At 42.8% G+C, this 24,969-nt stretch overlaps 1 protein-coding gene and 1 long non-coding RNA gene across 18 annotated transcripts in view; one reads left to right on the forward strand and one right to left on the reverse strand.

Moving 5' to 3' along the window:
- Positions 1-13,944, forward strand: part of LOC131483696 (uncharacterized) — a 40,988-nt gene extending 27,044 nt beyond the window's left edge. The window contains exon 5 of the long non-coding RNA XR_009247884.1: positions 13,472-13,944. This is a non-coding gene — a long non-coding RNA (uncharacterized LOC131483696). The remainder of the gene's footprint in view (positions 1-13,471) is intronic.
- The window catches only part of ZMYND11 (zinc finger MYND-type containing 11), a 134,621-nt gene that overhangs the window by 2,225 nt on the left and 107,427 nt on the right, over positions 1-24,969 (reverse strand). For 11 of the 17 annotated variants that reach the window (XM_058682064.1, XM_058682063.1, XM_058682062.1 and 8 more), the window contains 9 exons: positions 23,958-24,050; positions 21,849-21,936; positions 21,058-21,113; positions 16,215-16,292; positions 15,255-15,373; positions 10,116-10,323; positions 9,571-9,768; positions 8,634-8,906; positions 8,124-8,309 (listed from right to left, as the gene is read on the reverse strand). In XM_058682064.1, the coding sequence (XP_058538047.1) occupies positions 8,124-8,309; positions 8,634-8,906; positions 9,571-9,768; positions 10,116-10,323; positions 15,255-15,373; positions 16,215-16,292; positions 21,058-21,113; positions 21,849-21,936; positions 23,958-24,050 (1,299 nt within the window). The remainder of the gene's footprint in view (positions 1-8,123; positions 8,310-8,633; positions 8,907-9,570; positions 9,769-10,115; positions 10,324-15,254; positions 15,374-16,214; positions 16,293-21,057; positions 21,114-21,848; positions 21,937-23,957; positions 24,051-24,969) is intronic. The other 6 variants (XM_058682075.1, XM_058682070.1, XM_058682069.1 and 3 more) reach the window with 3 other exon arrangements.

Below are 24,969 nucleotides of genomic sequence, written 5' to 3' on the forward strand. Positions count from 1 at the left end.
AGCCGTATCACCAAGAACATCAAGTATGCTTTATGCACCAAGCTGAACGGCAGGAACAACAGGGCAATGGAAGCTGCAGCATTTAGTCAGCAGCAAATGTGAGCTTACCTGGCACATAAACCTCTCACCTCTACTGCTCATTCCCATTAGCATACAAACCTAAATAGAGAGGATTCTGGAAAGATGGCAGGGCAGGAAGCACCAGGAATCTCTCCCCATGTGGACAACTGCATTGGTAGAATCAGTCTTCAGGAACTATTTTGCAACTATGGAGTCTGTTGAAGGCTGGCTACTCCCAGGGTAAGTTGTGGACAGTAACTTCTGGTTAATTTTAGTCAATTTCAGCTCTTAGCACTTTAGCCGCTGCCCCCTACCACCAGCTGCATGGTGGCAACAGTGTATATGTAAAACTAACTGCACATAAGAGTGCATGTCCAAGGAAACACTCAGAAAAGACCCAAAAAGTCCTTAAGTTTATGCCTCAAACTGATCCTCAGCACAAAGCCTACAATAAAAATCAGCGAAGCTGAAGAGGGGAGAAAGGAGTTCTAGAGTTACCACGTTATTAGCTTCCAGTGTCCAACCATAACAAAAATAACAAAGGCGTACTGAGAAAAAGGCTGTCCCTGAAAAGGCCCTTAATGGCAGAGATGTTATCTAATTCTTTGAGTATCTTTAGGACAAGTGTTAAAGAGAAATGTGGAGAGAGTTAAAGTTAACAGGGTTTAACCCTGGGATCCTGTGAGATTGTGCCCCGTGTCAGGCTCCGTGCTGAGCATGGAGCCTGCTTAAGACTCGCCCCATCCCCCACCCCTGCCTGTCTCCCCCGCTCATGCTCTAAAATAAAGAAATGAGAAAGAAAATCCAGAACTGAAAAGTCCTTTAAAGCAAAACACTGATTCTCTAGAGGAATTCAAAGACAGATCTGAGTGAAGACAGGACAACGGAAAATTAACAAGACAGAAGAAGAATGAGCAGAACCTGAAAGACCTTGGGGAACACCATCCAATGCACCAAGATACTCCTTATGGGAGTCCAGGAGGAGATAGGAACGCAGAGAGAGAATGTGAAGACATAATGGCTGAAAACTTGCCAATCCGATAAAAGATATGAACGTAAATATCCAAGAAACCAACAAATTCCAAGTCAGATGACCTCAATGAGACACACATCAAGACACATTTTCTCCAAATTTTCAAAAGCCCAAGTTAAAAGAGAATCATGAAAGCAGTACAAAGAAACAAACTGTCACATGTCAAAGGATCATCAGTATATCACCACCGGATTTCTTACCAGACCAGGAGGCCAGAAGACTGATATATTCCAAATGCTAAAAGAGAATACTGTCAATGCAGAATCCTATATTCAGAAAAACTGTCCTTGTAAAAGCGAAGGATAAATTTTAACATTCCCAGATACACAAAAGCTGAGGGAACTTGTGACCTGCCCTGCAAGAAATACTCAGGTGAAGTCCTACAAGGTGAAGTGATAATAAAGACTTTAGCAGAGATAAATTAGAGCAGAAAAACAGACAAAAATCAATGAAATCCAAAGATGGTTCTTTGAAAACATTGACAAAATGGACAATCTTTAGCTAGATGGACTAAGAAGAGAGAGAACTCAGATTCCTAAGATCAGAAATCTTACTGTGGATTCTACAGAAATATGAAGGATTCTAAGAGTACCATTAACTATTCCACATCAGAAAACTGAATAACCTGGATAAAATGGAAAAACTCCCGGAAGCACAAAACCTACTAAGACTAACTCAAATTTAAGCAGACTGAATTATCAATTAAAAAATCTCAAAAAAAAAAAAGCACTGGATTTGCTGGTGATGCTAAATACTAGCACATAGTTAAACAAGAATTAATAGCAATTCTTCCCAAACTTTTCCAAAAACTGCAAAGAGGCAGAAACACTTCCTTTATTATTAAAAAAAATTTTTTTTTAATGTTTATTTATTTTTGAGAGCAAGCATGAACAGGGGAGGGGCAGAGAGAGGGAGAAACAGAATCCAAAGCAGGCACCAGGCTCTGAGCTGTCAGCACAGAGCCTGACGCAGGACTCGATCTCAAGAACTGCGAGATCATGACCTGAGCTGAAGTCAGATGCTCAACTGACTGAGCCACCCAGACACCCCAGAAACACTTCCCTAAATTCATGCTATGAATGCAGCATAACCCAGATATCAAAGGCAGACAGACACACTACAAGAAACAAAATCTATAGATCAACATGGCTTATGGACACTGGGATAGAATCCTCAACAAAATATTAGCAAATGGAATTCAGGAGAATAGAAGGATTATACACCACCAAATCGATCAGTGTAATATGCTACATCAACATAATGAGGAAAAAAAAAACACATGATCATCTCAGCTAATGTAGAAAAAGCATCAGACAAAAATGCAACATACTGTTTCATGATAAAAATCACTCAGCAGAAGAGGAATAGAAGGAAACTGCCACAATATGAAAAACCCACAGCAAACATCAGAGTCAGTAAGACTGAAAGTTTTCCTCTAAAGTCGGGAATAAGGCAAGAAGGCACCCACTTTTAACCACCTGTATTCAACTACAGGAAGTATAGCCACAGCATCAGGCAAACAAGAGAGACACCCCTACTTGAAAAGAACTAAACTTACCTGGTTTGTATATGGCTCCATCTTTAGAGTTTTCTATGCATAAGACTCCACATCAAAGCTATGAGAACAAATGAATTCAGCAAAGGAGGCGGATGGAAGGTCCTAAAATCAGCTGCATTTCTAACAGGAACAATGAGCAATCTCAAAAGGAAAGCGTGAAAAAAATTCTGTTTCAAATCAAAGACAACTAAAATAGGAACAGACTTAACCAAGGAGGAGAAAAGCTTGCACGATGAAGACTGCCAAACACTGCTGAAAGACAGTAAAGACGTAAGTGGAAACACATCCCATGTTTGTGGACTGGAAGAATTCATATATTGTTAAAATGTCCGTATTACCCAAAGCAATCTACAGATTCGGTGCAATTCCTATCAAAATCCCGTTGACATTTTTTTCTGATATAGAAAACCCATCCTGAAATAACACGTGCAATCTCAGTGGACCCTAAATAACCCAGATAATCTAAAACTAAGGAGGAACTGGAGGACTCACACTTCCTCATCTCAAACCTACTACACGAAGCTAGAGTAGGCAAACCACGTGGCATTGGCATAACCAGACATACAGACTAATGCAATCGAAGAGAGAGCCCAGAAAGAGACCCTCACATATACAGTGAAAGGGTTTCTGACAAGGGGGCCAAGACCTCTCAATGGGGAACCCGGTCTTTTCAACCAACACAGCTGGGAAAACTGCATCTCCACACACAAAGGAGGCGGCTGGGCACCTCCCTAACAGCACATACAGAAATTAACTCGAAATCGGTCAGAGACCTAAATGTAAGGGCCCCAGACAGTAAAACTCTTGGAAGAATATGCAGCACAAAGCTTCACAACACTGGATTTGGCAATGATTTCTTGGATGTGACCAAGGACACAGGCAACAAAAGAGAAAAAAGAGAGTGGACTTCATAAAAATTCTAAAGTTTTGTACGACAGGAGACACGGTCTACAGAGTAGAAAGGCAACTCCCAGACTGAAAGAAAATATTTGTGAATCATGGATCTGGTGAGCAATTACTATCCACAAGAGATACAGAACCTGTGAAACTACCAACCAACCTGATTCAAAAATGGGCAAAGAAGTTGAAGAGACAGGTCTCCAAAGATACAAGAATGACCAATAAGCATGAAAAGATGTTGAATGTCACTGATCATCAGGGAAATGTAAATCAAAGCCACAATCAGATACTGCCTCGCACCTGTCAGAATGGCTACTATCTTGGAGAGAATTTGAAACCCCATGTGTGCACTGTTGGTAAGAGTGTAAAATAGTATGGCTGCTGTGGAAAGCAGTAGAGTATTTCCTCAAAAACTTAAAAACAGAATTACCATAAGATTCCACAGCCCCACTTTGGCTACATACCCAAAACAACTGAAAGCAAGGTCTCAAAACGATGTGTCCACCCATGTCCATAGCAGCATTATTCACAACAGCAAACACATGGACGCAACCCCAGCGTCCATCGACAAGTACACACACAGCTGAGTGCAGTGCATATGCACAGTGTCACATTATTTACCCCGAAAAAGAAAAGATACCTTCCTTGTGCCACAACAGGGATGAATCTTAAGGGCATAATGCTAAGTGAAATAGCCAGTTATAAAAGGACAAATATATTTGCTCACACTTATAAGAGATACTTAGAACGGTCGCAGTCGTGAAGACAAAACAGAATGGTGGTTACCAGGAGCAGGGCGTCAGTTATTTAGCAGGTAAAGTGTTTCCGCTTTACAAGGTAAAAAAGTTGTGGTAATAGTTGTACGACAGGAGTATATTTAATACCACTGAAGTGTACACTTAAAATTTACCGTCTTCACTGTTATGTGTGTTTAAGCACAGTTAAAAAATACTCCATCTCACATCTCTTTCAATCTACCCCCCCGTTTTTCTGCTCCCCTTCACAAACTCCTTGCAAGAATTGCCAAACTTCCTACTTCCAATTATTCTCTTTCCTTTCTTAGTCCGAAGGCACTCTTTCACTTGTATCTCTCCACTGGATATGCTATTATCAAGGTCACTTTTGACCCGAAACTAGTGCTCAGTTCTCAGCCTTCATCTTATTGGGGAACATCTGGAGACATTTTGATTGTCACAACCTGGGTGGGGAGAACAGGTACTCCTGGTGGACACTGGGGATGCTGCTGAACACCTACGGTACACAGGGCAGCCTGTGTACAAGAAATTCTTGGCCCAAATGTGAACAGAACTGAGGGTGAAAAACTGGTCTACACAAAGGTGAAGAATTCATCTAGTTTGGGCTGTTTGGACTCGGGGAACATAAACACTACAGTTTCAAGCTGAGTTGGCAACAGAAAAGTGAGACCCCAGACACACAGTGAGGATGAACCAGTACTGGCGAGGAAGAGAAGGGTGCACTTGGTGTCGGCACCTGGAGGTGGTCCATACAGACAGAATGACCTATAAAGGTAGATGAGTCCCAGCGATGGGACCAGGCGGAGCAGTCTACATTGTGGTACCTCAGGGTCTACCCTCGTTCTTCCTCCTTGCATACGCTGTACTTTTTTATCAAAATCAATCTTTTGAGATGTCTCCTGTGATCCTTACTGCAATTTCAGTAAAGTTACTATTAGAAAAGCATGGACAGCATGTTTTAATTTTGGAAACAGCTGAAATGAATCCCATCTGAGTTTAAATCCTGGGCATGTGCTAATTACTCATGTGAGTCTCGACCAGGTGTTTTAACTTCTTTCTTCATTTCCCCACCTTTAAATCGTGTCTTAAGCAGTGCCATCCTTTCTCTCAAGTACCCTGACATTTCTTTAGGCGTGCACTCCTTCATTCTTGATCTCTCCCTTTCTTTGTGGGTGTATTCCAAGAGTGTACTATCCGTGCTACATTCTGTTGTTAGTATCTCATCTTAACATCCATTTTCTGGCACCTGAAATACTTTGGCATACCTACATACTTTCTGTCCGGCAATGTTCTATTATTTTGTAATGTGAGATTTAATTGTATTTACCCATCTACCAGACAAGACAAGCAGAGTGTTTCTTTAGTCACTCTGTTCATAATCTCATAAGCTCATAAAATTCCTCATTTAAAAAATGGGTATAAATGAGAGCAATCTGGTGTTGATATGAAAACAGATGCACAGCTCAGTGGAGCAGAGAGCCCAGAAATAAACCTGCACTGTCCGCTTGATGAGTTTACAACAAAGGGGTGGAAGAGAACAACAGAAGAAGGCAGTCTCGTCAATGAAAGGCAGAAAACTGGACAGCCACGTGCAGCAGAATGAAACTAGATTCACTTTCGTTGCTCAAACACTGAAGTTAACTCAAAATGGATTAAAGACTTGAATGTAAGACCTGAGGCCATAAACCTCCTAGAAGAAAACAGGCAATAAAGCTCCTTGACATCAGTCTTGGCGATGATTTTTTTTGGATCTGACACCAAAAGCACAGGCAACAAAAGTAAAACTAAACAAGCGGACACATCTAACTAAAAAGCTGCTGCACAGCACAGGAAATAATAAAATGAAACGGCAGCCTATGGAATGGGAGAAAATATTTGCAAATCCTGTATCTGACATATGTGGTTCAGGCCCCAAATAAACTACTCCTACAACTCAATGGAAAAAAACCAATCACCTAATTTAAAAAAATTCTAAAGATCTATGCAGGTCCCTGTCTCTCATCATCTGGGAAATGCAAATAAAAACCACGATGAGATGCCACCTCACACCTGTCAGAGTGGCTAAAATTAACTCAGGAATCAATAGGTGTTGGCGAGGATGCAGAGAAAGGGGAACCCTCGTGCACTGCTGGTGGGAATGCAAAGTGTTGCAGGTGCTTTGGAGAACAGTGTGGAGGCTCCTCAACCAATAAAAAAACAAAACTACTCTTTGATCCAGCAAATCCCACGTATGGGTATGTGTCCAAAGGAAATGAAATCCAGATACTGAAAAGATACCCATAGCCCCGCATTCACTAAGTGTCCATCCACGAATGGGTGAACAGAGAAGATGCAGTATGTATGTACACACAGCAGAGCACCATTCATCCCTGAGAAAGGAAATACTGCATAGCATTATTTCCGTGTGGACTTAGATAAACAGCAGGTCTAACAGCACAGCTTCTGCTCGTTCACAGCTGGAACATAGTAGAAAAAGCAGTGTCCTCATTCCCTACTCCAGCCTCCTCTCCCATTTTGATCCTTTAGTAAACTTATGGGGGTTCTTCCCATATATCTACTGCCCACTTTCTAGCTTTCTCTAGTCTTTGCATGAAGATAGAATCATGGATGTGGTGTTGGGGCTTCGTGCTGGTCATTATTTTGAGCACACCTTCATTCCCATCTAGTGATATTTATCTCATTCATCTGCTTTTCCTATCAGGTCATCTTTACAGATTCTCCTGCATTGTATGTGAAGTTCCCCTTTTTCTTTATCAGAGTATTTATAATGTTTACTTTTCTGAGGAAACATTTACTGTAATGTAAAGACCTTCTTCAGAAAATGGTGGGATGAGCACTGGGTATTGTATGTAAGAGATGGGACTCTACCCCCCAAACCAAGAACACACTGTATACACTATATGTTAGCCAACTTGACAATAAATTATATTTTAAAAAATGTAGTCTGGATCAAATGAAGAATCACAAAACTTCTTATAGTTACTTATTAAAAAGAACAAGCTAGGTGCGCGTGGGTGGCTCACTCGGCTGAGCGTCTGACTTCGGCTCAGGTCATGATCTTAGTGTGTGGGTTCAAACCCATTGGAGCCTGGGGCCTGCTTTGGATTCTGCGTCTCCCGCTCTCTCTGCCCCTCCCCCACTTGCACTCTGTCTCTGAGATATAAATAAACATTAAAAAAAATTTTAAAAACAAGTGATGAGTTTTTGGGAGTAAAACGTTTCCACCACCAGTTAGCTGAGATGGGTGGACACATGCGCCCAGAGCTCCTGTTCTAGGGGAAGACGAGAGTGACAAACAGGACACTGTGAAAGGGGACAATTCGTCAGATTCTAAGTGGAGTTACAGACCAGTGAGCTGTTACGATCAAAACGTAAACCGACTGAAAAGAGTCTAATGGATAAACGTTGGGCAGCAAAATGTGAAAATTTTTAACTTGCTGTTGGGATGCTGACATTTATAGTCTCACGACCAAGAGGTTGGCTACCAGGAGTTACAGGCAGACGGAAGAGCCGGCCAGCCTATCCACATACGTTCCCCGCACAGCGGACATGTCACGTGAACTAGAGGTGCTGAATTTGTACTGACACTTCACAATCCCAATTTAACAAAATAATCCTGAGCAATACTCGTCATGTGGCTTCACAGATGAGAGGACTTTTCAATAAAAATTTTAAAATTAATTAAAGCTGGTAATTTCACATTTGATCTTACTTCAGGTATGAACTTTGCACATTCCACATATGTCTTCCTGAACGGATTTTCATCACATCTACAGTACAATGGGTGGTACATTTTCAGAAAAACACGGATACTTACCCACTGCTTCTTCTTGGTCTGAGAAATCAGTTGTTTGTGCTGTGTTGCTAGCTTCTTGATTTCTTCTACAAATTCTTCTTTACACTTTTCCTTTACTTGCTTACATTTTCTGTCCATCTCACCCTGCATATTGGCTACAGCTTTATTTACAGCTTGTCGTTTCTCCTCTTCCATTTCGGAACGGAGCTGAAATGAAAAGGTCAGCCCGTAATAGTCTGCCCTCAGCTCACACGGACCATCACCCTGAAGAGAACCCTAACACTGCGTCTACTTCGAGGATACCCCTCTTCCCTCCAACCCATCAAGAGCTCCCAACGCCTTCGATGAAGAAACACAAGTTATTACTATTAACTGAAATGTTATCAAAGGTGTCTTATTATGTTCCTGGCTTTACAAAGGAGCAGACTGGCGGATGCCCATGTGAAAGCTGCTAATAACCCACCAAGGGAAAACTCTCATCACACTCAGGGTCCTCGTTGGCGGGGGGTGGGGTGGGGAGGGGGGCTTTACCTTTTCCAGAGCTTCTCGTACAACTCTTTCTGTTTCTCGCTTGTGGTCAGACTTCATTCGGTCTTTAAAGTCATTGAAAATCTTAGTGTATTTGTCGTGGCACATGCTTTGACACACTCCATCACCGGTGGTCTGTGTGCTTCGGTGCAGCATTCTTGGTGAAGAGGCACTTAACTTCTTGGTCTGAGTGGACACAGAAACCTTTTCGATTGGCTGAGGCATCGTGGGGATTTCCTGGCTGGAACTCACGGCTTCAGTTTCAGGCTCTGGTTCCTAAAGGATAAGGACAGTGCTCAGATGTGAAACAAAGCCACCAGTCCGCCAGTTCAAGAACAAGCTCTGTTAGGATAAAAACATAGCGATACACATAAATAGCCACGTAATAAACTACGGTTAAGAAACCTGGAATTAAGATGGGAAATTCTGTTATGCAGATTTTACCACAATTAAACCCTCAAAACTTCCATTCAATTAATAGAGACGGTAATTCTAAATAGGATCTTCATTTATAATGTCATTGCATATAATACTATGGTCTTTGCTTTTCAGGTAGCCTATGCAAAAATATCATTTAAAACTTAAACCATTATCAGTTTAGACTCACTTCTTTGGACTAGATCATTAACAGATATCCTAAAATTCTAAACCACTTCTCACTAAGTATTTGGAATTGTGCTAAGGTTAATCCTTGGATTTAGAGCATTAACAGACTATATCATTTTAAAAGGCTGAGCTTAACCCTCGTTTCCTCCAGTTTTTCAATGTTGACCCAATTGATGTAGTGGACAAATGCTTTGTTTTTAATCATGCTACTAGAAAACCAGCAGAGTTGCAGGAAATGCAGCCAAGTGCCCTCCCACTTAGCCAGACTTGGTCTGAGATAGGAGACTTCTGGTTTGTGTGTGGCTTATTCTACTGATAGAAGACGGGTTCCAACCTGGTTGATGTTATCTGACGGCAGTGCCTTTTCACAAGTGCCGTACGTTGGAGCCAACTGTCTTGACCATAACTTGGGAGATACTTCCTGTTGCAGTGCCACCTGGACACTGCAAGGCGGGCCACTTACTTCCTTTTTGGGTTCCACACTCTGATTACGTCGTCCTTTCTTTGCTCTTGGTTCTTGAGTGACCTTTAGCTGTGGGCATCATAAAAACAACAGCACATTACTCCAGATGCTGTGAAACACTTCTGTGCTGACGACACTGGCCATGGCCCACAGGGAAGAAGCGAGTAACCCGCCCCCTTTTGCATTTAGCACACCTGCGGCCACGTGGTCACCACCCACGGAACTCCCGCACAGGTGTGGTGGTGGGCACTAATGTGCCTACGGAAGAGAGGCAGGATCAGGTTGCTTATCTGTCTGCCTGAACTGGTTTTGATACCTTTGGCAGAGCCCGTTACCCCTTTGTACGAAAGGAAGGAGAACCATCGGAACGTGCACTGGCAGCGCTCACGCTCACCGTGACTGATGGGGACACCCACCTGCTCGTTACTGGTGGAGGAGATGCTGGACTCTGCCTCCTCCTCTCCTCGGTCCTCATTCTTAGACTTCCAGAACCTTCCTTCGCGAAGGAAGCGCTGGTGCAGCTCCAACTCGTCACAGGCCTTCTTCCAGCCCATGCTGCGCTTCACATGCAGCCGGTGGACGTTGACCGTGATGTCCTGGATGTTCTCAGAGGGAATCCAGGCCCTTCAAGTAACAGCAGAGATACAGTTAGAAATTCCCAAAACGGCAGCAGATTCTCCCCACCGCAAAGTAGGCCTTGGGAGATTCTGCAATGGCCGGCGGGGGGGGGGGGGGAAGACCCACATGGAGGAGGAAGGAGGGGACATGGAGGAGGAAGGAGGGGACAGGTTCTCGGAACAGGGCCGACTCTCAAATACCTCAAAACCCCTCAGCACCGTCACGGCCTTCTTCAGCCCAGTTAGCCTGTTCCTAAGTCCTTTTTCCAGCGTCTCCTCCCATTGCCACTCCGTTACTCAAGACTCGCTCTGTGCAGACCACGACTACAGGTACGTGTGTTTGCAGATACGTGTGCACAAGATGAGGGCAAACGCTGCCTCCCCATGTTACGTTTCATCACATTCAGACTCGCAGCATCTACTGTTCAGCAGCCAGGTGCTCAGGTAGGAGCGTAAGGTTCTCTGCATTAAGTGTGTTACTGACCCAAAAGTATTGGATGTAAAACTCGATTTAGTTCTCGAGAAAGTTTCCCCGGGCACCAGTCACCCAACTGGACTCCACCGTGTGCCAGCAGAAGGCACTGCAGCTCCTCCAATAATGCACGGGGCCGCTACCATGTTCCGGCCTCACTGGACCGCTGGAGGAGACGCTGCCCAGATGCGCTGGGTAAGAGCTATGAATTAGGGGCCGGAGTCCCGGGTGCAAGCATCCTAGTTCTAGGATGGCACCTGCACCCACACAGCCTCTGCAATGAAGTCTCTTTGGGTTTGCCACAGCTGTGAAGGGACAGGGTGCTCCTGAGAGGAAGACAGCTGCGGCCGGGCCTGAAGGACAAGGACGATGTATACCAGGCCCCATAAGAGGAGCTACTGGCAGAGGGAATGTCACAAACAAGGCCAAAAACGGCAAGGTGCACGAGCCACAGTTAGGGAGACGCTCTCTGGAGCAGCCAGGACAAGTGAGAAACAGCATACAAGCACTGAGAGACTGATTCTTGTCTGTCTCCTGTTTAAATGTGTGCTGGGTCAGCTCCCCCTGCCCCCCACTCCGGCCAGCAGGGACGGAGTGTCACAAACACCGGCCTCATGACTATTCCAAAGGGTCGAGGGAAGCACGGTGCGCACACACACAAACCACAAGTGCAGACTTGGAACTTGCTTGTGCACGTGAGGCCACAGGCTTTCCAGATTAAATACGCTGACAGCTGGAGCCGTGACCTGCCACGTAAGGATCTGTAAATATTACATCCACAGTGTCTCATCTGACCTCAGTGCTTCATTAGGCCCCCTACCAAAGTAAAGTACACTTTTGAAAAACTGTTTTTGAGACACATTTCTGTCACTAAACAGTGCTGACTACCTGGAACTAATTTGTGACCTGTTGGTATTTTTTTTTCTCCTTAAATAATCTGTTTATCCCTTGGATACAAGAAAACTGATTCAGGCTGCTCTTAACATGAGACGTAATTAAGTGTCAGTGTGGTTCACACACACGTTCCCATTCTCCTATAATCCCCTCCATGACTGCAGGGGATCAGATGCCACTTTTAAAGAGGTTCTCTGGTTATCTCTGGCAATCCGATCTACAAAGACACCCTACAATTCAGGGTAAGTCCAATAAAAAGAGGCAGAATCTAATTTGGCTCTGTCTGCACATCTGTCAATCCTGAAGGCTCTGAACACACGCGGAATCAAATGGCTCGGTAACCTGATGGCAAATGAGCTCAGAATGGTGTGCTTCCTTCCTGCCTGCAGCTCCCTGCCGGCTCCCGGGGCCCCTGGCCACCTGCAGCAGAGATTCAGCCTTGTTGACACAGACCGCCCCGCTACTTTTTCCTCTGGCAGGCCAACTGTGCAAATCCTAGCAAAACCCCGCTTCCAGTGAGTGGGGTCACAGCCACCTTTCTTCCTGGTCACAGTTTGCATAAGCCCTGGGGAGGGGCAGCACACTCTGTGCCGAGCACACAGTGGGGACTAGTGTAAGACCATTGATTTATATACATTTTCCTTCTCCTGCCTATGTACGAAGATAGGATGAACTGGCAAAAGAACACTTATTGGTGGTGATGCTGCCTAACAGTATGAATGCACTCAACACCACCAAGATGTGCACCTAAAAACAGTTATGACGCTAAAAACAGTGTTAGTGAAAACTTGCTGCTAGGCCTTTATTAGCCATCTCCTCTTGGTTGGTAACATATTGCTTAATTAAAACTCATTATTATAACTGTATAAAGACTGCTTTTAATAAATCAAATATGCCAGTAAGATACAGTGTAACTTATAAGGTATGTCCTCATCACTCATTTAGTTCAAGTATTTTATTAGGCACACTGTAACCAGAGAAGGAAAAGAAAAGATTCTGAATTTATAGTAAAACTGTAGGCCTGTTAAAGTTGACTCTTGAACAACACTGGCTTGAACTGCACGGGTCCACTCATACACAGACTGTTTTGACATAGGACAGGGCTGTAAATGTATTTTCTCCTCCTTTACTGTAAGAATACAGCATATAATACATGTAACATACAAAGCAGGAGTTAACTTTACGTTATCAGAAAGGCTACAGTTAAGCTTTTGGGGGAGTCAAAAGTCATAGGTGAGTTAGGACTGGGGGGGAGCTGGCACCCCCATCCTCTTGTTGTTCAAGGGTCAGCTGTATTTTCTAAACTAGAGTCCTCAGAGAGCCATCTGTCCAGAATTTTTTAGATTTTTTTAGATTCCAGGAAGTAATAAGTTTGGAAGAAAAAAAAAAACTCTCTGGAAATGGAATTTTATGTTGTAATTTTCTCTTCAGATCACAAACATGCCAAGGACCCAAGGAGATTACCTCAAATATTATTTTAAAATACTATCTGCATTGTATAATGAATGACATAAGACAAATTAACTCACATTATCAAAATACCACTTATGGTTGTAGATACTATAAAGCTGTCGGAAAATGGATGAAAAATTTTTAATCTGCTAAAAAGTTGCGACCTAGTAGTGTGTTTTTTTTAAAGTAACTGAATTCTTGGTTTCTCTAGGTTAACTAATGAAACTTCTTCCCTGTTTGGATATTTGTACTATAAGCTGACTTTTACTAAGTATTTGCTGCACACCAGGCACCATGCTTAGATCGGAACATACCAACATTTCTTTAACCCTTACAGAGAAACTCTTCCAGGATGTGCTACGGAAGCCCTCATTTTACAAGTGAGGAAACAAGGCTGAGAGAGACTGAACACCGTGTCTGAGACCAGAGCAGGACAAGCAGATGCCAGAGCACGAGCCACGGCGGAGCCCACCGGCCTTCTCCACTGCTACGGAGGCCGCCCTCCGTACCCCTGTCCGGTCCTCCCCACCCCTCCATCCCTGTTCTGATGGGGAGCGGTAACAAACCCAATACAATGTGCTGCGGCTTCATACTCCATACAGTCAAAGCATTCATTCTGTAGTCAATGGTGGGATTACCCATGTTTCCTGCCTTGACAGCATCAGCTAGGGATGCATCTATCTCTGAAGGAACGGAACTACGTTTTTGGAAACTTAGACTATCCGCAGGTTTCTTGCCACTAAACTTCTATTTAAATTAAATGAAGACTAAAAATTCACTATGGAGAGGAATAAAGTCTCTTGTTCCATAGTTTCTCACAGTGATGACAGTTACATAAGACCCTCACAACTTCAGGCACAACAGACATTTAAATACTTGGAAAGGCCTTTAGATCATGTAGCTGACTTGCTATTTTTCCCCTTTACTTTTAGTATCTGTGAACTTTCATTGGTGTCCAGTCACGGCTATTAGTGACAATGTTACTCAGAACAATACTTTAAGGCTTTGATATCACAATGAAAGAGGCAGCTATAATTTCATGGTATAGTTCACATTCTTTGTATGAAATACGTAACTATGCAAAAATAAGTTTACAGGGGCGCCTGGGTGGCTCAGTCGGTTGAGCGTCCGACTTCGGCTCAGGTCATGATCTCGTGGTTCGTGAGTTCGAGCCCCGCATCGGGCTCTGTGCTGACAGCTCGGAGCCTGGAGCCTGCTTTGGATTCTGTGTCTCCCTCTCTCTCTCTGCCCCTGCCCCGCTCATGCTCTGCCTCTGCCTCAAAAATAAATAAAAACATTAAAAAAAATTTTTTTAATAAAAAAATAAATTTACAGTAATAGAAACTTTTTACTGTAGGGATACAGATACTGTATCATGAAAATGTAAAGTTTTAAGCTGGGCTGTACACATCTCCCTAGCAACAGGAACTTCAAAATATAGGCTGGATACCATGTCTGGCAGTTCCCTTCCTGTAATTCTTATGCACATCTTTAGATCACAAGATCGACATGGTCTCCTGCTCCCACATCGATTATTTTTGTCTGTGGCTTTTAACAGAGCTTTGAAAAGGTGCCTGAAACGGCATCCTGTCTTCACAAACCACGAAGTGGCCACATTCTTAGAGCCCTTCCACACCTGCCTCACCACGCAATCCCAGCACGAGCCTGTGCTGCATCACACCATGTCGGGAGCCCAAACTACGAGCACCATTTCCAAAAATCGTCGTCAGCTGCCTCATCAGGCTACATGCTGATCTGCCATATATTAACTAACTGGAACTAAATAAAAACTTTAAAAGCCAAAACAAAACAAAAGGCAAAAATGGCAAAGTATTAGTAATTTCCTATTCTGGGTACTAGATTTCCTGGTTTTTATTAATTTTTTCCCCTGCACTTATCTATTGAACTCTCAAGAAAAAAGGAAAAGACAATTAACCAAATAGAGCAATGGATAATAAATGCAAAAACAACAACGACAACAACAAAACACCAAGGTGATGTGATTTGTTTCTCCAAACTGAACTACAGACTGTTTCTGCCCTCCCAATACCAAGGACCATCTGATGGATGCCCCAGGGTCACTCAGAGGTCAGCCCTGGTGGGCGCAGGACTGCGCTTACCTCTGGTGGTGGTGACCGAAGAAGCGAACATCAACCTGGTTGTCCTCCTTCTGTAGGACCTTGGCTGGCCAGAAACCAAAACCTTTCATTTTGGCCCAAACCAGTTCATGATTAGGTATCTGGAAATAAAATGTTTTATGTAACCATGTTATTTTCAAAGTATTAAATGCACACATGTCATTAATACTGAACTTAGGAATTATAGTGCAGTGTTTTGAAAACACTTCTTTTTTTTAACTCCTAAACCCATAGAGCTTTTTTTTTCTCGGATTGATTCTGCCTTCAAGTAAAGCACCAAAAACTTACAGTCTGCATAAGAGCAGAGATATGGACCCTCATCTCTCAGAAAACACAGCCTGCAGCACTTAGGGACGAGCCAGTCTCCAAGGCGAGACCCCCGTGAGTAACGGTGGCAAACACAACACCCTCACTGCATTGTAAGGTGCACTCCAGCACCTGGGAGCCTGTGAGAGATGTGAAAGTCTGAGGTCCCGCTCCAGGCTTAGGGAATCACAGAGACCCCAGAGCACCTGAGGAGCACAGGGGTGTCCTCCACAGGCAGCCTCGCACGCCCAGGGCTGGGCGCAGCCCCGACCACAGGCACAGACCAGTCGGGACCTTCCTGAAATCCTGTCATTCCAGGGGACCACACATAGCCACAAGCATACAGGAAGCCTTATCTTTCTTGTGAAAAAACGGGAAGAGCAGAAGTTCACTATATTATCTATTAAGGGTTTATTCTGAAGTTCCTCATTTTAAAGTCAAAAACGGGTAATGATGCCAAGTTATTTCCCCTGTGTTTCAGGTTTTATGCTCACTAAGCCCATGTATACACTATGATACAAAGAAAAATACCTAGGAAGGATTATAATCCTTAAATAAATTGGAAATAACCTTGCTTAGAATAGTACATCACACACTTAAGAGGTAAAAAACAGAAAATCACAAAATTTCACATACACAAGGGTAGCAGAACCAATTGTCAGGACGAGCATTTGACAAATAGAAGCAATTCTTGCAAAGCTGTAGTTCATCCAGCTAAAAAAGAAAAGCAACTATTTTAGCCTACACAAAACATGAGCATCAAACTGTATAAAACAGATCCATGTAAATTAGCATTCTCTCTCATGTGCACAGATAGTCCTGAATTTTCTTCCTTAAGATTACATTTTTCATTTCTCAATGAATACTAGGAGAGCCTGCCACGTTCCTGTTCAGACCGTCTCCATGGTCCCAGGCGGGCCTGGAGCAGAAGACAGTTCCTCAGGAGGTCTGGCCTCCACTCCCAGCCTGGCTCCCGCCCTCCTTCTGGTTCATATGCACATTAAATGCTAGTTCAGCAGACAGATCTTTCTGGTCTACCCATCTTAAGTACCATTACCAATAAAAGCAGTCCTTACATTCCCTCATTCTGTTTTAGTCCTTGTTTTCTTTCATAACATTCTTTCACGTCTTGTGAAGAAACATATTCTGTCCGTTTCTTTTTTGAGCCTCTTTCTTCAGAATGTATATTCTGAAGAATATATAGCCCCATGAGCAAAAAGCAGTACTTCAATCACCACTTTATCTCTCCTAACACCCTGCACAGCACATAGTAGACACTCAATAAATATTTGTGGAATGAATGAAAAAACAAAGGTCAAATTTTATCAGGAAACAAGACTTTTTATATAAATTTTCAGGTGAGTGTTTCAAATAAAAAAGACTATACACACAAAACCTCTAATATGCTAATATGTATTTTACTTATTGTATAAATAGGAACTTTTTTGTTTTTGTGGGGTGTTTTGCTGTGAAGTCTATATAGGATCTTTCATTCAAAGAGGGTAACATTGGGGTGCCTGGGTGGCTCCGTCGGTTAAGTGCCGACTTCAGCTCAGGTCATGATCTCGCGGTTTGTGACTTTGAGCCCCGCGTCAGGCTCTGTGCTGACAGCTGGGAGCCTGGAGTCTGCTTCAGATTCTGTTGTCTCCCTCTCTCTGCACCTCCCCGACTGGCACTCTCTCTCTTCCCAAAATAAACAAACATTAAAAAAAAAAGATTTTAAAAGAAAACAATTGTAACAAAGAGGGTAACATTTCTGCACTGCAAAGGAACAATCAACAAAATAAAAAGGCAACCTACCGAATGGGAGAAGATATTTGCAAAAGACATATACAATAAGGGATTAATATCCAAAGTATATTTAAAAAAAATTTCACAACTCAAAACCAAAAAGAAAAAAATCCAATTAAAATATGGGCAGAGGAACTAAATAAATGTTTTTCCAAAGAAAACACCCAGATGGCCAACACACACAAGAAAAGACGCTCAACATCACTCATCATCAGAGAAATACAAATCAAAACCACAATGAGATATCACATCACACCTGTCAGAATGGCAAAAATTAACACAAGAAAAAAAGGGTGTACGTGAGGATGCAGAGAAAGGGGAACCCTCTTGCACTGTTGATGGGAATGCAAACTTGTGCAGCCACTCTGGAGAACAGTGTGGAGGTTCCTCAAAAAATTAAAAATAGAACTAGTCAACAATTCTAGGCAATTGCACTACTGGGTATTTACCCAAAGAATATAAAAACACTAATTCAAAGGGATATGTGCACCCCAATGTTTACAGCGGCATTATTTGCAATAACCAAGATATGGAAGCAGCCCAAGGGTTCATCAATATATGAATGGATTATACTATTCTTTATGAGGCCAGCACTGTATCAAAACCAGATAAAGACAATAAAAAGAAGAGAACTATAGGCCAATATCCCTAATGAGCATGGATATAAAAATAACAAACCACCACCACCACATCCAACAAAACATTTAAAAAAATCATTCATGGGGCACCTGGATGGCTCAGTCGGTTAAGCGTCCAACTTCAGCGCAGGTCATGATCTTGTGGTTCGTGAGTTCAAGCCCCACGTCGGGCTCTGTGCTGACAGCTCAGAGCTTGGATCCTGCTTCAGATTCTATGTCTCCCTCTCTCTCTGTTTCTCCCCCCACTCACACTCTGTCTCGCTGTCTCTCTCTCAAAAATAAATAAAGAATTAAAAAAATCATTCACCACAATCAGTGGGATTTATTCTGGGGATGCAAAGGTGATTACATTCATAAATCAATCAATATGATACACCACACTAATAGAGAAATGACAAAAATCAAATAATCATTTCAATAGATTCAGAAAAAGCATGTGACAAAGTACAACATCCATTCATTATAAAAACCCTCAACAAAGCAGGTGTAGTGGGAACATGGTCATGAAGACCACATGTGAACAACCTACAGCTAACATCATCCTCAATGGAGAAAAACTGAGAGCTTTTCTGCTGAGATCAGGAACAAGACAGAGATGTCCACTCTCAACACTTTTATTCAACACAGTACTGGAAGTCCCAGCCACAGCAGTCAGGCAACAAAAAGAAATAAAAGGCATACAAAGGCATACAAATGGGCAAGGAAGAAGTCAAACTTTCACTATTCGCAGACAACGTGATATTCTAAGTAGAAAACCTGAAAGACTCCACCAAAAAACTACTAGAACTGATAAATTGAGTAAAGCTGCAGGATACAACATAAATGTATAGAAACCTGTTGCATTTATATACACCAATAACGAAGCAGCAGAGAACAATTGAGGAATTGGTCCCATTTACAATTCCACCAATAAGACACCTAGGAACAAAGCCAACCAAACAGGTGAAACACCTATACTCTGAAAATTATCGAACACTGATGAAAGAAACAGAAGATGGCAACAATGGAGACATTCCACGCTCATGGATTAGAAGACCAAATCTACCGTTAAAATGTTGATACTACCCAAAGCAATCTACACGTTTAAAGCAGTCCCTATCAAAATACCATTTGACATTTTGACAGCTAGAAAAAACAATCCTGAAATTTGTACAGAACCACAAAAGACCCTGAATAGCTAAAGGAACCTTGGAAAAGAAAAGCAAAACTGGAGGCATCACAATTCCAGACTTCAAGCTGTATTACAAAGCGGTAATCATCAAGGCAGTACGGCACAAAAACAGACCCACAGATCAATGGAACAGAATAGAAAGCCCAGAAATGAATCCACAACTATATGGACAACAGGTTTTCGACAAAGCAGGAAAGAATATCCAATGGAAAAAAAACAGTCTCTTCAACAAGTGGTGATGGGAAAACTGGAAAGCCACATGTGGAAGAACGAAATGGGACCGCTTTCTTACACCACACACAAAAATAAATTCAAAATGCATTAAGGACCTAAATGTGACACAGGAAACCATCAAAATCCTAAAGTAAGACACAGGCAGTAACCTCTTTGACAATGATTGGAGCGACTTAGGAGACGTGTCTCTGGAGGCAAAGGGAACAAAAGCAAACATGAACTATTGAGACCCCACCAAGATAAAAAGCACAGCGAAGGAAACAATCAACAAAACTAAAAGGCAGTTTACAGAATAAGAGATTATTTGCAAACGACGTATCAGATAAAGGGTTAGTATCCAAAATCTATAAAGAAATCATAATACTTCACACCCAGAAAACAAAAAATCCAGTTAAGAAATGGACAGAAGACATGAATAGACACTTTTCCAAAGAAGACATCCAGATGGCCAAGAGACACATGAAAAGATAGTTCAACATCACTCATCATCTGCAACATATAAATCAAAACCACAAGGAGATACCACCTCACACCTGTCAGAATGGTTAAAACTAACAACACAGAAACAACAGGTGTTGGCGAGGACGTGGAGAAAAAGGAACATTCATGCACTGTTGATGGGAACGCGAACTGGTACAGTCACTCTGGACAACAGTATGGAGGTTCCTCAAAACCTCAGAAGTAGAACTACGCTGCAATCCAGTAATTGCACACTAGGTATTTATTCAAATGATAGAAAAATACAGATTTCAAGGGCACATGCACCCCGATGTTTACAGGCAGCACTATCAACAACAGCCAAACTATGAAGACAGTCCAAATGTCCATCAGTAGAGGAATGGATTAGGAAAGAGTGGTACACACACTTACACACTAGAATATTATTCAGCCATAAAAAGAGAATGAAATATTGTCGTTTGCAACAATGTGGATGGAGTTAAGAATACTATGCCAATTGAAATAAGTCAGAGAAAGACAAATACCATGTTAGCTCACTCATATGTGGAATCTAAAAAACCAAACAAAAAAAATAAAAACAACTCCTAAACACAGAACAAACTGGTGGTTGCCAGAGGGGAGGGGACATGGGTGGATGGGTGAAGGGGATTATCGAGTACAAACTTCCAATTACCAAGTTAGTAAGTCACAGAGCGGGGGGTGGGGGGGGGGGCGGGAAGTGCAATTGGTCACGTTGTAATAACGCTGTGAGGTGACGGACGGGACCACACTTGGGGGAGTTCAGTGACGTATGGAAGTGTCAGAACACTACCCTGTATAACTGAAACTAATATCACACTGTATGTTAATTATGCTTTAATTTGGCAATGAAAAGGAGGGCAACATTTATTGAGTGTCTGCCCAGTGCAAGACATTTGCCTGCAGTATGTAACCAACATCCCTGAGAGCAGTTACAGAAAAGGAAACATACTTTATTTGTACAAGTTACTTAACCACTAAATCTAACTCCTAGGATTTCTCTGAGAAAATTCCCTCCTTGATTTGCATTATTTCCCATGTATTTCAAACGTGGAAATAAAATTATATTTAAAGGAAATGGCAAAACTGAAACATATGTAAGAGTAGAATTCTAAACTAAGTTAGCCTGGAAAACAGCAAGAGTTTAATTATTGGGAGTAAGCAGTACCTCGTGACAGGTGTCTTTATACAGCATCCGTGCTATGTCAGCCTGCTCGCTGTCTGCTGTAATGAAAGGCAGACAGTATCTATTACCACAAATCCAGGAACACAAAACTATCAAAAGTAGTACAACCATTTGCATTTTCTTTCAGTGTGACTAAAGTGGACATATACCATTTAAAATGAAAATGTCTATTTTAAATGAAGTTCAGGGGCACCTGGGGGGCTCAGTCAGTTTTGATTTCTGCTCAGGTCATGATCTCACGGTTCATGAGATCGAGCCCCACGTCGGGCTCTGTGTTGGCAGCATGGGGCCTGCTTGGGACTCTCTCTCCCTCTGCCCCTCTCCCCTGCTCTCTCGCTCTCTCAAAATAAATAAATAAACATTTTTAAAAAATAACATAAAGTTCAGGCAGCCAAACAACATTTCTATAGACAGCTGTAATGTTATATTCAACAGACTACGGATCCTCTACATATAGAGTGCCCTCTTTCTTTTCCTTCAAATGATGGGACATTAATGGAAAAGGGCCAGAATTGCTTATAAAAAGCCTCTCAACTAAGCTTATATATAAAACTGTAAGGAATAAAAATATTTTCAGCATTTAGTACGAGAATTCTTGGCCAGTCAATTTTATAAACTATAACCACATTACCAAAGTTGAAACCCTGACATTATTACTTACAAATCATTAAAGTATCAATTTTTTGAATGTAATGTTTTATAAAAGGTATTTCCCAACACGAAGGTTAAGTGGTATAGAGAAGCATGCACAGAAAAGAAAAAAACCCTTCAACCTCCGTAGAAAATCACTGTGTTGTGGAGAAGCAGCTGAGCATCAGCTTTGAACTCTTCATAACTGCGGTATTTCCCTTCGTTCACTTTCTGCAGAGGGCGAGAAACAAAATAGCAAAGCGTTAATAGCTAGAATGTTTGTCTGCCTTATGCTAACGGGTTATTAGCGCAAGGGGCACGGCAGAACATTCCAGAATGTCGCTATGTCCACTCCCGTGTCCCACGGAATGGATGGGACACGTGTGAGGACACCGATAAGCCCACCTGCGGCTGGAGTGCAGAGCACTGGACCGCGGGCAGCCCCCACCCTCCTCTGCACTAACTCAGCAGCTGAGCTCCGCCAAAAGCCGGGGCCTCTCACTGCTGCTGGGCTGGGCGGAGAACGAAGGCTGTGGTCAGTGCAGATGGTAACTACACACCTACCATTTTTCTAGCACAGTCTTACAGAGACTGAAAGCAACAACCATTGGCCTACGTGACGCTTTCCCACAAAGTCCGAGTTGTTCCTCTACACACCAGGTCAAGGCAAGGCTTTCTGCTGTGCTAGACACGTATACGTGACGGATTATGGAGGGAATCTGAGGGTTTTTTGCAGGCAGGCAAAGTTTTTGGAAGAAGGGTATGACGAGTTATTTAGAAGTAGCAAGCAGGCATTTTCTTATCCTGGTAGCGCTTTAGGAAATCAGCTTGGAAAGAACTTAGAATACTAAGGCCTCTAAATAACAACTAAGATCCTGTCTTTCTGCTGAAATCCTCCAAGGCCCACCTCAGTGGTGCTTTCTTCAAGAAGGCTTGCAAGATATCCCCTGCTGGAGGAACCTGCCTCCCTTCTGGCATCAAGGGTCACAGGCTTAGTTACAGATACTGAGTCCCACTGTGAATTTCTGACCGTCCCGGGCTCAGTCCTCTCAGGCACTGGCAACGTCTAGAGCTCCCCTGGTGACCTGATCTACACCCAGGTGGAGAAAATGAACCCAGGTTTCCCAAAGCATCTTTGTGATTTTTGAGATTTGCACGATCACGGCCTGTATTTTGGTTTGAACTGTAAGCTCCTGATGGGATAAAAATCATGCTTTCCTCTGTATTTTCCTTACAGTACTTTCTGTTCATGAACAGCACCTGCTACGTACAAAGCTAAGACACCATCAGTCCAGCTGGTGTTCTCTACGGATCCGCCGGGATCAGACTAAGGGAAGCCTGGAAGGAGCAGAAGCAGGGGCAGGAAGGACTGTACCGTAGAGACCTTGGGGTTTAGGAGAAGAGGCTTTGCTTGAGGACAGGAACCTGGGGCAGGAGGTGAAATGAAAACTACTTGTTTTTATTTTGGACTCTGCCAGCCTCTTTAGAGGGAAAACACCCTTCATTTACCCTCATTTCCTACTGAAGTAATCACCTGCAGTCTTTCTCAGCTGCCAAGGGGACTAAGAAACTTGTAAAATAACTTAAAATTATTCCTATGGTCTCCCTATAAGCTACTGTGGCCAACCACGAGATCTGAAATTCAAAAGGATGCATAAAGTACAGAATTAGTAACTCAGCGGCCCTAACTGGGAAATGCGTTAAAATGTTCTAGTGGATTTTACTGCAATTTGTAATTACATGTTAACAAACCCATTACAATACTCAGCTACAGAAGGTAAAATTAAGAACTCTGAGAAAATTGTTTTCTGGTTACATAATCTTTGTGTTGTTCAAGTTCACTCTGCTGTTTCCCAGGACTCTAGTCCTAGACTCCAATGTTCCCTTGAGAAAAACTCCTGAGTACCTGCTAGTGCTAGGAAACCATGTGCAGATAGGAGTCCTTGAATCCGAAATATTCAGTTGACCAGGCTCTACACGCCTCTCCTGGGATCAGCAACTATCCAGAATCTACAGCTGGCTTAACACCAGGCCTTTTCGAACAGGACACCTGATCTGCACGCACAGTAAAAGCACAAGGCATCTCAGTAGCAGCAATGCCCCTGTAGGGGCTACACCTTTTAGGCTCTAAGTAGAGGACGAGCAGGCACACACCCTAGGGGGAATGGCAACAGAATCGTGCTCAGCTGGGAGTTGTGAGTCATGTGGGAGCTACGGGTGTATCAGAAACCGGACAGAGGGCCTGGCTTTACCTCCTGTATGGTGGGGACGTCCACCGCTGAGTGCACCAGCCTCCGATACATTGGGTGTTTGTTGTCCTTCCCCTTCTTATTAAGGTCTATAGCCTGAAAGGTCATTGAGAGACAGGTGACACAATTTCTAAACACTTCAGAATTAACTGGAAAAACGTACATGCACTATATAGTTCAATGTGGCATTTTTTGGGTTTTGATAGAAAGAACAGTTATTTTGGAAAACGCCACTTTACTTTAGACACTAATTATCACAATATTGCTGGGCAATAACTGCAGTAATATGGATGGAGCTAGAAAGTATTACGGTGAGTGAAGCCAGACAAAGACAGATACCACATGGCTTCACTTGTACATGGGATCCGAAAAGCAAAACAAACAAAAACAGAAACAGACTCTTTTTTTTTTTTTTTTTTTAATTTTTTTTTTTTTTTCAACATTTTTTATTTATTTTTGGGACAGAGAGAGACAGAGCATGAACGGGGGAGGGGCAGAGAGAGAGGGAGACACAGAATCGGAAACAGGCTCCAGGCTCCGAACCATCAGCCCAGAGCCTGATGCGGGGCTCGAACTCACGGACCGCGAGATCATGACCTGGCTGAAGTCGGACGCTTAACCGACTGCGCCACCCAGGCGCCCCCAGAAACAGACTCTTAAATACAACCAGGAAACTGGTGGTTGAGAGAGGGAAGGAGGAGGGGGATGGGCAGAACAGGTGAAGGGGATGAAGAAGCACAAGTTTCCACTTATAAAACAGGTCAGTCACAGGGATGACAAGTGCAGCATGGCGAATATAGCTAGTAATATTGTAGTAACTTTGCATGGTGACAGGTGGTGGCTATAATTACTGGTGAGCATGGAGTTATGTATATAAATATCAAATCCCTATGCGGTACACCCAAAACTAGTCATAATATTGTAGATCGACTGTACCTTCATTAAAGATTTTGAAAAATAAAAGATGAAACAACAGAAATGTATCAGCAGGAAAAGAAAAGTGCACGTCTAATCT

The sequence above is a fragment of the Neofelis nebulosa genome, chromosome 8 (assembly GCF_028018385.1).
Source record: "Neofelis nebulosa isolate mNeoNeb1 chromosome 8, mNeoNeb1.pri, whole genome shotgun sequence".
In the NCBI taxonomy this organism is placed as follows: domain Eukaryota; kingdom Metazoa; phylum Chordata; class Mammalia; order Carnivora; family Felidae; genus Neofelis; species Neofelis nebulosa.